Source organism: Drosophila mauritiana, chromosome 4 (assembly GCF_004382145.1).
Source record: "Drosophila mauritiana strain mau12 chromosome 4, ASM438214v1, whole genome shotgun sequence".
NCBI lineage: Eukaryota > Metazoa > Arthropoda > Insecta > Diptera > Drosophilidae > Drosophila > Drosophila mauritiana.
Genome location: NC_046671.1, coordinates 1083571 through 1097500, shown reverse-complemented (window position 1 = coordinate 1097500; position 13930 = coordinate 1083571). Strand labels below are relative to the sequence as shown.

The following is a 13930-nucleotide window of genomic DNA, read 5'->3' as shown; positions in this document are numbered from 1 at the left end:
ATTCTGAAGTTCACATAAATTCGCCTCATAGCAGTTAAAGATTCGGACCTACTAATGAATACCTAAAGTTTCATAACACGGCTAGAGCTTTTAATAGTGGTGAGAATATGCCAGTAAGTGATCGCACATATATCGTGATTTTAAAAGAGCATAGAAAACTGACAGTATCTCATTAAAATTCTACGACATAATTATCTTGCATTTTATGATCAATAACATATCTTAGCGAAGTAAAGTAAAGTAATCAAAACACATTCAATGTACGACAACAATTGACTTGACAATTTAACTAATTAAATGCAATTTGCATAATTATCTTATTATGACGGAAAGAAATCAAGTTATTTAAAGCGACTTTTTAAACAAGAGTGGTAAAGTTTTTAGGTACATTTTTACTTGTCTCATTAAGATTTTCTTTTTCATTTTCCTTTTTGTTTGGACAAAATCTTTCGATTTCGTGTTTAGGTACTCAGGTTTTCGCAACACTTCTGATATCGGAATGCTTCATAAATAGTAAACAGCTGTTTTAGCTTTTTTTCAGACAATAGAGCGTCCAAAATTTCACAATTCACAATTTTTTTTATATTTTATAAGTATTTTTAACTTCCTGTTTCGTTTCACCAACAACATGGAAACTTTCACGATAGCTTGTGGCGACGTACTTATGACCTCTCGCCAAATCGAAAATTTTTGTTGCCGACGGCAAAATATTGTTTTTCAATCCGAGGTGCGGTCAGAAATCAATTTTGTATAAAATATCTATGTATCAGAATGATCTTGTGGGGTGATGTGTAATATACAATGTACTACTTGATATAAACATAGGCATTTACTTTTCATTTCGACCAAACAAAAGTGCCGGTTTTACAAATCGAAAGATTCTTACAAATTCGAAAACCGGAGCCCCGATTTTTCGATTTCAAAATTCTTACGAATTATGTTTTTAGGAGACCAAAAGCGCATTTTCGAATATGAAGACAAATTTTTCGATTTTAAATCGAAATCGTAAAATTCTTTCTAATTCGATTACTGAAGCATGCCCGAATTTTTATTTTATTATTTCAATTCTGTCCGGGTGTTAATTTGGCAGCTTAAAATATAAACATTTATAGCAGAGAATTTCGATGGACGCACATTTCTGCTAAACTTTAAATTAGTCTTCATATTCGAAAATGCGCTTTTGCTCTCCTAAAAATAACTCCTAAGAAAAACTTTTACATTTAATATACAAGGCAGTTAGTCTAATAGTTTGATCTAAGTGGTTTTTATTATTAATGCATGCTTGTAATAAGAGATTAAAAGATATTTAACTCTGTGAAATCCCGTTTAGAAACATTGGGGAGGCACGCGGTACCGGCTTTCTTCTTTGTAAAACCTTTTAAATCTCATTATTGTGGTATATATACTTTAAGAGTTAAAGTATAAAATTGTGATATCAGAATAACTTTTAAGTGGAAACAGCGTTTCATATACCGATATAAAAAAACAATGAATACATGTCTGAATTTATCGATAAGGCATTTCATTTTATAAATTTATGTAAACTACAAATTTGTCCGTTCAAAAGCGTGCGAGTCACTGTAAAATATAATAAGCATATCTCCAAAGTAAACTAAATATATTATGAACGCTTGGTTTTTTTAACTTTCATTAAAATGTAATACCAAAGTTCTGTTTAATGTAAATTGGTAAACAATTTACATGCAACTCTGTACATTGTATTAATCAATTTTGCTATATATGCATGTATTATTAAAATAATTTGGTTTTTTAGTGGCTCATCAGCTTTAACTTTAATTTTGCTTAATTTGTTTAGTAATGTTAAACTATCTTTTTTAGTCATTTTTGCCACTTAAAATATGGAAAAAAAGATCTCATCGACATCCCAGCCCCGGATTTTAAAAAAGAAGCACTTCAGGGTTAAGCATCAAAAGGTTAAATTATTTAGAGCCAATGAACCAATTTTAAGTGTGTTCATGTGGGGAATAAATCACACTGTATGTAACAAATAATTAACCAAAAAAGCAAAGATAAGCTAAATTTAAATATTTCCAGATAAATGAATTAAGTCACGTAAATATACCTGTAATGCTTTTGCCGGACGATTTTCGTGCTTATTCTAAAATTAAGGTGGATAATCATCTATTTAATAAGTAAGTAACCAAAACAAATATATATTTGATATTCTCAATTGTTGTCGGTCTCTTCCTGATATTATAACCACTACAGAGAAAACATGCCGTCACATTTCAAAGTCAAGGAATATTGCCCCCTTGTGTTTCGAAATTTACGTGAAAGATTTGGTGTTGATGATGTTGACTACCGCGAGTCCTTAACTCGATCCCAACCTATTCAAATTGATTCGTCTGGAAAATCAGGAGCGCAATTTTATGAGAGTTATGATAAATTTTTTATAATAAAAAGTTTGACATCGGAAGAAATTGAACGAATGCACGCATTTTTAAAGCAATACCATCCGGTGAGTAATGTATGTTTTAATTGATTAAAATATCCCTTATTATAATTTTTAGTACGTTGTGGAAAGACACGGAAAAACGCTTTTACCGCAATACTTGGGAATGTATCGTATCACTGTAGAAAGTGTGCAATATTACTTCGTTGTCATGAGGAATGTTTTCAGCTCCCACTTGACTATACACAAGTATGAAATATGTTGAAAGTTACACTGCTTATATGTATAGTATAACCTTTATTTATTTGATAGAAAGTTTGATTTAAAAGGTAGCACCGTTGATCGGGAAGCATCAGAAAAGGAACTTGAAAAAAATTTGCCGACTTTAAAGGACAATGATTTTATAAAACAAAAAGTTAAATTAGACATTGGAAAGGAAGCTAAGGACAAACTAATGGACACGCTGAGCAACGATGTGGATGTAAGCGAACATTTTTCTTTTATTTGTATACCAATTGTTTTTATCAGAATTTAAAGAAGAATGCAAGTTTCCCGACTATCAGATACCCGTTACTCAGCTAGACCAAAAGGGATCGAAAATTTCCAGCATTCAGGAATTTCAGGAATATCGGTAGGAAATTGGTGAAATTTTTATGCTCTAAGGTGTGGGCGATAGAAATTGGCAAAAAAAAAATTAATTCATATCTTAAAACTGTGGGCGAGACAGTTTTGGTCGGATGGTGTGGGCTTGGCAGATGTCTTTGGCTTTGCTCTACGAGTAATGGGTATAAAATAGGCAAAAATCTATAGGATAAACTCTTATATTAACGACAAAGATGGGTGGAGAAAAATGTGAATGGAATGGACAAAGAAGTTCGACATGCATAATTTTATAACAATAATATATGTGTATATATAGTTATATGTGTATATATAGTTTCCCAGTTTTGGGCAGCTTATGAGTGTTAGAGTAGCAAGATTTAGAAACTTAGTAGCTGCGTCTATGCCTCTGGAATCTTCATGTCTAATCTGAATTCTTTAGATTTAATAGTTTAATAGGCGTTCATAAGGATGGACGTTTGTATTCGGCTATTGATCCTGATTAGGAATATATATACATTATAAGGTCGGAAACTCTTCCTTTTACCGGTTATATACTTTCCAACGAATATAGTATACCCATTTACTCTGCGAGTAACAGGTATAATACCTTACAAAAGGGAACGTTATAGTTCGTCAACTATAAAAACCCGTTACTCAACTTAATAGGATTGCGAATAAGATTTTCAAAATTTTTCGGCATACAGATAGAAATTGGCAAAAAAATAAAAATAAGTTAGGGTGCTTTAAAAGGAAAGTGTCCAAAAAGTTTTTGGTATTCCGATGGAAATATCGAAACAGTTTTCAAAAGTATGGGAGAGACCGTTTTTGTTTGTGGGGGTAAAAGGTTATATGACTAATCGAAAAAATGTACAGAACTATTACAAAACGGAAAATTTTCAAAAAAAAAAACATTTTTAAAGGGTGGGCGTGACAGTTTTCAGCGGTTAGTGGACGTGGCAACATAGGATAACCAACTTGCACTGGACATGTCTCTGAAATGTTCATCTTTTAATCTCAATATGGCGTTAAATCTAATTAATAAAAAAAACTCATACGAAGTGGTACTCGAAAACCATTTAATCTGCAGAAATTTATCTAAAAACCTTGAAATAACCAGTAAATATAATTATGTCTTGCAAGACTTGATAATTTATTTATTTATAAATGTAAATTACCAATACTTTTTGATATCATATGTTATATATTATATTTATTATAGCTTCTAACAAAGTTGCACATTATGGATTACTCTTTGTTGGTCGGCGTGCATGACTGTGTTCGTGCAGAGGAGGAAGCTTTGCAGGGAGATAATATACTAACTGTTGGTCGCAGTGAGAACAGCGAAAGCGAGGAATGCGATAGCGGGGAACGGTAAATAAAAAATATTTTATTTAAGCCTTAAATACACTCACTTCTTGTTAAAGCTGGACGTATAACACTCCTCCTGATTCTCCAAGAGGTGCACAGTATAAGGAAGTCGTTTATGAAGTTGACATATATGACATTCCAAGTATTGAAGGTAAATTTAGTTTAAAAGTTTTGTACTCATTAGCCCTGATAACTTAACAATCAACATGCAACTTACATATATTTTTATATTGTTCGTTTTTATATATTTTGAAGTTTTTGAGAGTTATGCTTACGGGTTTTCGACGTAAAAAAGGAAATACTGAAAAAAATAATTTAAACAAAATTTACGTTGAAGCTTTTATCCAAGATATTTGGATAAACAATATATGGTGTTTTTCCATTTTATGCATGAATAAATAAATACCAGGGAGTACTGATTTCTGAATAGGATACTTTAACTTCCTCTATTGATTCGGCACTTAATCTCGTAGCTTCAATAAAACTTGGGAATACCTCTTTTACTGCCAAACATCATAAAAATTCTGTTGCTTCAATCGTCAACCATCATGACTATTTCGATTGATTTTACGTGTTTCGTGCATTGCAACATGTGTGGTAACATTACATAAAGTTTTATTTAAATAATTTATTAAACAATAAATAGCCCAATAACATACAATTTTGTAAAATTAAAATTAAGTATTTGCCAATTAAAAACTTGCGAGAGTTCATCCGCCATTCAGACAACAGCTTAAAATTCAATTTTTCGATGTTGTAGAGCACATAGAAATTACTTTGTCTAAATTAAACCTTGGGCTCTGCATCTCTGATAAATAGATAATAATGTTGAGAATTGTATGTTGCATTTATATTTGTACTTACACAAAAAGTTTGTGTATCGAGTAATAGTCCCTCCTCAAAAGTGTTTCAGAGATGGACTTGGTTCCATAACAATTTTAAGTCATCGCTTTATTATTTCTTCTTGTTTTCATTTGATCAATTAAGATTAAACAGAAAACTTATATTTTACTCTCTAGAAGTCCATTTTTAAATTAACTACTTGTTCTTTTACATACAATGCAGGTAAACCATTGTTTTATAGAACCCTATTAATAAATTTAAATTGCAAACCTTTCAGTTGTTAACTAATGAGATTTTTATGACCGGTTTCTTAGTGCACATTTTTCATTTTGGCCCCAATCACTATTACAGTTTTGCCACTACTCGGATGACCGGTATTAAAATTAGAGAATTAACATATATTTTGAACTGTATTGCAGAAAAACGCGAAATTTACTTTATTGCTATTATTGACGTTCTTACACAATATGGAGTTAAAAAACAGGTATTTAAATTAATACTTAAAAAAAAATATTTTAATTTTACCAGCATATTTTAGGCAGCTAAAGCAGCAAAAACCGTTAAATATGGCAGTAATGTTGACGGTATATCAACCTGTGACCCTGAACAATATGCCAAACGATTCTTGGACTTTATGGATAAAGCTATAGAATAAAGTATTATACTCATTATGTATTTGCCACATTCAAAATGTCAAAAATGTATTTATCTAAGACATAAAATATAAGATATTATTTTGAAGCTTCCAGATGATAATCTTTTGGTGAATGCCAATATATTGCCTTAAATATCCTTTTGAGTGATAATTCGAAATTAGTGGACCATCACGATGTTACTAGAATAAATTGGTGAGTCGGGTTAGGAAAATTATTGTAATGCACTTACAACAAAACGTTTTATTTGAGTTTTTGATGTGTTCTCCATAGCAGTTTCCGATTTTTTCATATTTTCAAAGCGTTCACGTATTCTGAAATTAAAGGACAATTACCTTGCAAAATTAGTCAAGATACATAAGTAAGTTTGATCTTACGTTTTGGCACTTTCAATAGATTCGTTTGAAATAAGCTGTGAATATACATCAACGCGACCTTCCTTTATTTCTTGTTCTATTTCGTTTTTTTGCCATTTTTCAAATTTCGCTCTTAATTGCTTAGCTCGTGCAACACTTTGCGCCTAAAAAACGATAAGTATGTGTATTTAATATACTTTGTAATTACTTCTGGTAACTTAAAGCTATAAATCATTTAAGACTCTTTAGGTGTCATTGGGAGTACAGGACTTTATTACTCTGTCCAACTTTTTCTTGAAAAAGTATTGCTAAGATTACCGAACTACACTTATGTATGCTATGTAATAGATTTAGCGAGAAGCATTATTCGTCGACGACTTTTCCTACATATAGGAATTACATAGTAATAACATGTAATTACAATATAACATGGAATTTATTTTTGAAAAACTTTGACCATAAGCCGCCTTAAAATAAAAAATGTATGGCCGTTGGGCGTGCGTGGACGTTTTTGACATATTGATATACACATGAGAGCAAAATAATAAAACATACCGGAAGCGGCTTGTGGGCATGGCCAAATTTTGGGAACATGGGTCAACAAACTTGCGCTCAGCTGTCTCTAGAATATATATGCTTAATCTCACCTTCTAGCCTTTATAGTTCCTCAGATTTTAACGTTAGAAATTTCAAAATTTCTGGGATATCGATAGATATTGGTGAATAAAATGAGAAAATAATTTTAAAAAAATAATCCAAAAGTGTGCGCGTGGCAATTTTGGGCGGGGCTAAAAGTATTTTGGTAAATCGATAGAAACTTACAAGACTAAAAAATTATGAAAAAATATCCAAACATTTTTCAAAAATGTGGGCGTAGCAGTTTTGGGTGTTAGAGTGGGCGTGGCAACATGGGTCAACAAACTTGCACCGTTTCTATGTATCTAGAATCTGTATGCTTAATCTTAACCTTCTAGTTTTTATAGTTCCTGAGATCTCGACGTTCATGCGGACTGGCAGACAGACGGACGGACAGTGCCAGATCGAGTCTGCCATTGATCCTGATCACGAATATATATACTTTTATGGTCGGAAAATCTACCTTTTACTCTACGAGTAACGGTTATAATAAAGTACGATTGAAATTTATTAAAAAAAAACTTGAATAACGCCTGTCTCAATTAGATAAATAAGCATAGGTATTGTAAAACGCATTACGGTATATAATGCATCAGCTGATGTCGTACTTTCAATTGTCTGTTTGTGCTTTTCATTTATTCAAGTTTAAGAAAATCTTACCTCGAGAAAAGCCTTATCGTTGTAACAAGAGTTAGAAGGGACAATTTCAGACTGCATTTCGTCGTTTTCACTATTTTGTTCGTAGTCACTTTGGCTTTCCTCCTCAGTATCTGATCTGATAACTTGATGTGAAATTTCAGGTGGTGGAGTAAAACACTTCATTGGCTTTGGTGTTTTTTCTTTGTGTTCATCACTCATTTTTTTTTCCTCCATTTCGCGAAACTTATTTAAAATAGTTGACGTTGTTTTTGTTTTCTGCAAAACGTTATCATTGAATAAAGTCGTGTTAATTTGTTGATTCGTATCGGAGTCTGGAGGTGGAAACATTACAACGCCCTCGCGTGGCGGTGTCATGCGGAATATCCCTTTTTTATTTTCGGCCGGAGAATATGTTTCGAAGAATTTAAACTTTCTTGACAACTCTTCGGTGGCTGCCTTAACTTCTTCTGGCTTTGAGTCGGATTTGACAATGTCAACATCGCTATTCTGTATTTTAAAAGTCATGAAAATAAAAACGTTCTAACTTTTGATTTATAGACTCACCTCCTGCACTTTTTGATTATGTAACTGATATTTTGTATTGGGGAGGGTATATTTTACATGATTGCTTAAACTCGAAATTATATTTGCATCTAGTTCCATAAAGATGTTTCTTGATGCTTTGCTTATTCCTGTATTATTAAAAAAGCTTAGGTATATTTAGCAAAGTTATTATTATTTTATGATATACTTTACTTATAACAGGTTCGTAAAAAAACACAAACTACAAAAAAAAAATAGTAAAAATACATAGTGTGCAGTTTTTCATACGTGCCTTTTTTTTGCAATTAACTGTGCTGTTTTACGATGGCTGTTATAGTATACCCTTACCAGATTCGAATACATCCGCATCCGCATGAATACCACAACTTACTTCGCTTGATAGTATCTTACTATCTTTATAAGCTTCACCGTTCTCAAATCGGTTCTTTATTTCCTGAGTGGGCTTAATAGCACAAATATCTGGGGTTTTGCCAACTGATGTAACGGCCTGTTCTGATTCAGCAACAGCTAATTTATACATTTCTTTTATTTTTGCTTGTTTACCCAGAAACAATCGAGAGCGTATGTTTTGTATTTCTTGTTTTCTTTCCTCGCGGCGCCCTTCCTTTGCTATTAGGTCACCTTGCTCAAACTTAGATCTTATATCGTTCATGGCTTCCCCCAAGCCTACAGGGGTTTCTCTTTCGATCTCCTTTTTTAAGCACATAAAATTCGTGTTGCTTTCGTCATCACTATAATTATTGTCACTGTTGTTGTTATCGTCTAATTTTGTTAGTTCTGAATTAGGTATCCCTAGCTTATGAAGCTTGGTTAGTGTTGACTGTATTGACTTGCTATGCATAATAGCAATATCTTGATGTTCTCGTAAATTATTGTTATGTTCTTTATAGCCATTTTCGAAAACTTTACATTTTGAGCGCAGATTAAGTTCTTGGAGCTCGTCAAGGCCAAGACTTGGTTTATCGGATGCTAAAATAGTTAATAATTATATTTGATTATATATTCATTCTTACCATAAAAGTATGTTGAATAAAATGAATAAATTGTTGATTAGTACATTTTCCACATTTCATGAACCCAATATAAAAAAAAAAGTTTACAACCTAATCTTGCGGAAACGACGAATGATACGTGTTATTGACTTAACCTTCTCGCCCCCATTGCTGGGTATATTATAGTCTTTCATTCTCTTCCAGTTAAAATGGGGAAAACAATTCAGATAGCCAAAGCAATCGAATTTTTTGTGTTGACTAAATCGTAAGTAAAACTATATACAATTTTTTTTGCGCTGGTCTAACACGCAGACTGAAGGGCGCTGTTGTATAATACGGATCGATTCGCAAGAAAATTTTGTAAAGAAATATGAAAAAGATGAAACTTTAAAAAACACCAGTATATTGTAATTAATGTTTTTAAATGTGACACTAATAAAAATAATAATAACTGATATTCTTAAAATAAACTGTTGCAGAATTATTCTTACCTTTAGCAACATCCGGCGGTAATTTAATTGGCTGATTCTCTCGTATTATGAGTTCGGGTTTTCGTGGGGCAAATTCTTCGTAAACTACTTTCGGCGCGAAGATTAATTTAAAGTGCATAGAGCAATATAGACTTCCATCATGAACATTGTAGCCATCAAATCTGTGGGTTTTTACCATATTTCAACGTGTAACATACTTTTCAATGAGTCTGATCGATTATTACTAAGTGTATTATTATTGGTTCAACTATATATATATATATATATTATATATATTATATATTATATATATATATATATATATATATATATATTATAAATATTATATATTATATATTATATTATATATATATATATATATATAATATACTTATATATTATATATATATATATATATATATATTATATATATTATATATTATATATATATATATATATATATATATTATATATATTATATATTATATATATATATATATAATATATATAGCCGTATAATATAATATATATATATATATTCTTTTCGGTACTCACTTAAGGTGTTTGCCGCAGTCCTTGCAACGTAAGCACGTTTTATGAAAAATAGCTGTTGCTGTCTTCAATCTAAGAATGACTTCCTCCATTTTGTATACGGGTTTCTTGCATTGGTGGCAGTTTTCAACCTTCTCAGGTGTTGTAGACTGATAAAATTAAAAAATTACATTTTCAAGCAGCTACTAAAATTGATATAAATTCAAAAATCTACCACCTTTTGTTATTTTGTAAATGTAATGCGTTAACTTTATGATACTTAGCTTACTCGAAAAAATGATTGAGCTTTTTTAGAATCTCGTGAACGTACATGAATAACATTACGTTTTTGTAGATCATCGAATTTTGTAAAACTTTTTTTCTAGAAAATAAAAGAATTGTAATTTAAGCAATATAAATTAGTTGGAATGTATGATACACTTTGTTACAATGAGTTAGATATCTTTCCATCACAATATACCCAGTAATACCATAGAGGCTATTTTATCTCAATACTCAGGTTAAAAGAGCGCGAAATAAGATAGGGTACTGTTTAAGAGATTGTAAACTATGGCCACAAAGCGGGAGTTACTTTTATTGCTCACGACTTTTTGTGGTCACTGCCCAAGGTAAATTCTTAATTTATTAAAAAAGTTTATAGTAGGGATGTAACCATAATGTTCATGGCATATTCAGCGCTATAGACGAGTTCCCCGCGTGATCCTGACAATCGGATACCCATTAAGCAGCGAGAGAATTTTCAACATATTTTGAATTATCGAGAAAACACGTTTTGCAAAAGTGGGGGCCTTGCAGGTTTAGCCGGATAGTGGGCGTTAGAGAGAGCGTGGCAATATTTAGAAACAAACTTGCGCTGCGGCTATATCTCCGGAATCTTTCTGTCACACCTCAACTGTCTAACTTTTATAGTTCCTGAGATCTAGACGTGCATACGGACGGCCTTGGTCAGATGGAACCGGCTATTGATCCTGATCAAGAATATATATATACTTTACATGGCGTGGTGATATTCTGAAACCAACTTGTTCTGAACAAGTGTCACAAGACTTTTTAATAAATTAAAATTTATTAATAAATATTTTTCCTGCATACACATTTCTTAAAACTAGTGAAATCCACAAATCTTACCATATTTATATTTTGGTTATCATATGCATTTGTTTTTGTTTTCTTAGATTTGCTTTTTTTTGAGGGTAATTCATTTCCGGAAGATATTTTTGAACTATTTGGGCTCAGAGTGTCCATGTTATTTTAATCGGCTCCTTGGTAAATTTTAAAGTGCTGACTGCAATATGATAGCTTTGCTGAAATAAAATTTTAATTATTTTACTTGGTAGATAGAGAAACTATCCAAGGGTCACCTACGGAAATAACTTTATAGCGCAATAGAATTTGCTATGCGTTTGAAATGGATATATGTATATACAGTATGCATGTATGCAGCAAAGCTACTATATTTAATAGTGCACATGAGCCCATACATATGTATATAATTTGATCGGCTTCGTGGTTAAAGTTTGGATTGAATATAGCATTACTGAAACAAGAGATCTGACAAAAATACCTTTTTAAGTTGTAAAGGTCGGAAGGGTCGATTGCAAGCTGAACGTGCAAAACCTCTTAATAGTATTCCAGTAATATTGATTGTATGTTTTCGGACAGGTTTTTAAAATATAAAAATTAAAAGAAACACATGTTTTAATAATTCTTGATTTGTTGTATTTAGAAAAAAATTCCGCTTGAGTGTATGTATAAACGTCGCGATCTCACGAAATATACAAGCTAGAATGTTGATATTAAGCATTCAGATTTTGGATACATAGACACAGCTTAAGTTTATTTCTAAGCTCACACACATTTTTGTAATTTTTATCTTGTAAATTTCTTTAAATTTGTAAAAGTTTTAATGAATAATATAGCACTTTATTAGCAAAGAAAAAAAGGAAAAATACTAAAACATTTTGTGGACGTTTTGTCTCTGCCGGTCTGCTGAACGGTATATTAAAATTCTAAAATAGTTTGCTAAACTGGTTGATATAAGAAAATTTAATTTAGATTAAAAATTCATACTATTAAAAATCGATTGCTAGACAGCGGTTCGAAAATGAAAACTCGTACCTTTTGTTAAAATTTTTATTATTTAGAAGAACATGTCGCATCTATCTTTTGGGAAAAAAATACAATTTTATTTATGACACCTATTCCCGATCTCTATCTAGGATATTTATATAATTAGGAAGCTTTTCTACGAATACACACTCAACAAGTCTTCGGCATTGTATGATAAAGTTATGTATAGGCTGATATATTTAAATGATGCACAAAATATTTGATTTTTAATTTATAATAATTTTTTTTACAAATGGTATTTACCTTGTTAAATTATTTTGGGTGCAACAAAGTTCAACAAATTAATAATGATAATATTAACTAATTGCTCGTACTAAAAGTTGCTAAACGTAGACTTTTCTGGATGATTAATCATTACCTATTAACGTTCGCAAGTAGAAGACCGACTGTTTTTTATGTATACTCGCGTTGTCAGATTGTGTGCATGTTGTAGATACAATGTTCAAAAATGAGTTTATTTTAAATGAGTAAAAGCTCTTTTTGAAATATATTTAAAGCTTTTAAGCATGTAAAATGCACATTTGGAATTGAGACCCGTATAAAACGAAATAAACCAACCTGCACGACATTCTATTTCTAATACAGATTTGCATAAAACACACCCAAAGCAAGAAAGAATGATATAGTCAGTTCCTCGACTATCAGATTCAGCTAGCAGGAGAGCGAGGAAGATGGAGTATATAAAAATAAAGACGAATAGGCTCGTTCCGAGTGCTCACTAAAGCGATCTCTCTTCTTTTAATTTGTAGGCGATTAAGTTAAGGAAAAATAATAAAGGTAGCTGGCTTCTATGACCGAAGTTTCTATACTCTTAAATTATTTATATGTATATTTAAAAAACAAAGGATGAATAAAACAACGTAACTATGGCTCATTATAGTCGTTACTCTTAGAGTAAAAGGGTTATAACCTGATTGGTAACAGGAGGGTTGTTACAGGATCAATAGCCGAGTTGATCTGGGCCTGTCCGTCCATCTGTCTGCCTGTCCGCATGAACGTCGATATGTCAGGAACTATAAGAGCTAGAAGGTTGAGATTAAGCATACAGATACTAGAAACAATGACGCAGCGCAAGTTTGTTGACCCATTTTACTACGCACACTCATATTTTTATTAGTCTTGTAAATTTCTATCGATTTGCCAACAAACGGTCTGCCACGCCCACCAAACGCCCAACACTGTCACCCACACTTTTGAAAAATTTGTCGGTTTTTTTCGTTTTGTTCGTCTTGCCAATTTCCATCGGTATACCAAAAACATTTTGGACACGACCACTCTTACGTCCACGAACCTACCAAAACTGCCACGCCCACTTTTGAACAATTTTTACTTTTTTTCTCATTTTATTCACCAATATCTGTCGATATATTAGAAAAATTGTGGAACTTTGAGTTTGCAGTTCCACCAGATGAGTAACGGGTATCTGATAGTAGGGAAGTCTATTGGAGAACTGCTTTTAACCGAGTCCAAAGGAGATGTTATCAAAGGTTTGGGTACATTTCCATAACCATAACCAAAGAACTAAATTTGAATTCGCAGAAGCTTGGACAATGTGGTTTAGGAATTTTTTCCCGAATTTGCTGAACCCTCGTGATATTGATAAATGGGAACTTCAAATATCTGAAAGTGGTCAACGGCACACTCTATTAATGGAATGTCCCTAATTAACAGCTTAAAAATTTATTGTAGTTTCCTACAACATATTTAAAAG

General features: G+C 31.9%; 3 protein-coding genes across 11 annotated transcripts in view; 1 reads left to right on the top strand and 2 right to left on the bottom strand.

The window, feature by feature from the left end:
• LOC117146334 (transcription factor E3) overlaps nucleotides 1–62 on the bottom strand; it is a 16372-nt gene extending 16310 nt beyond the window's left edge. The window contains exon 1 of one of the 2 annotated variants that reach the window (XM_033312441.1): nucleotides 1–62. This exon is cut by the window's left edge and continues 261 nt beyond it. The gene's annotated coding sequence lies outside the window, so the exon portion shown is untranslated. The other variant, XM_033312442.1, reaches the window with a different exon arrangement.
• A 1456-nt stretch (nucleotides 63–1518) lies between these two features.
• LOC117146261 (phosphatidylinositol 5-phosphate 4-kinase type-2 alpha) lies at nucleotides 1519–5975 on the top strand. 4 transcript variants are annotated; one of them, XM_033312230.1, is made up of 10 exons: nucleotides 1519–1607; nucleotides 1840–1997; nucleotides 2056–2153; nucleotides 2230–2479; nucleotides 2532–2662; nucleotides 2726–2894; nucleotides 4236–4387; nucleotides 4441–4535; nucleotides 5647–5711; nucleotides 5766–5975. In XM_033312230.1, exons 2-10 carry the CDS (start codon nucleotides 1860–1862, stop codon nucleotides 5880–5882), a joined length of 1215 nt encoding a protein of 404 aa, XP_033168121.1. In that variant the 5' UTR covers nucleotides 1519–1607; nucleotides 1840–1859; the 3' UTR covers nucleotides 5883–5975. The 4 variants fall into 4 exon arrangements, with proteins under 4 accessions (XP_033168121.1, XP_033168122.1, XP_033168118.1 ...); XM_033312227.1 differs by having other exon boundaries at nucleotides 1546–1657; XM_033312228.1 differs by having other exon boundaries at nucleotides 1546–1688.
• Nucleotides 5971–12630, bottom strand: LOC117146260. Of its 5 annotated transcripts, none has more exons than XM_033312224.1 (11): nucleotides 12578–12630; nucleotides 11218–11388; nucleotides 10358–10450; nucleotides 10093–10238; nucleotides 9559–9719; nucleotides 8403–9044; nucleotides 8076–8203; nucleotides 7533–8018; nucleotides 6258–6400; nucleotides 6113–6194; nucleotides 5971–6062 (listed from the first exon to the last, which is right to left on the bottom strand). In XM_033312224.1, exons 2-11 carry the CDS (start codon nucleotides 11332–11334, stop codon nucleotides 6060–6062), a joined length of 2001 nt encoding a protein of 666 aa, XP_033168115.1. In that variant the 5' UTR covers nucleotides 11335–11388; nucleotides 12578–12630; the 3' UTR covers nucleotides 5971–6059. The 5 variants fall into 5 exon arrangements, with proteins under 5 accessions (XP_033168115.1, XP_033168113.1, XP_033168116.1 ...); XM_033312222.1 differs by having other exon boundaries at nucleotides 11218–11393; nucleotides 12463–12596; XM_033312225.1 differs by having other exon boundaries at nucleotides 10400–10450; nucleotides 11218–11393; nucleotides 12463–12596.
• Between the last annotated feature and the right edge of the window lie 1300 nt (nucleotides 12631–13930).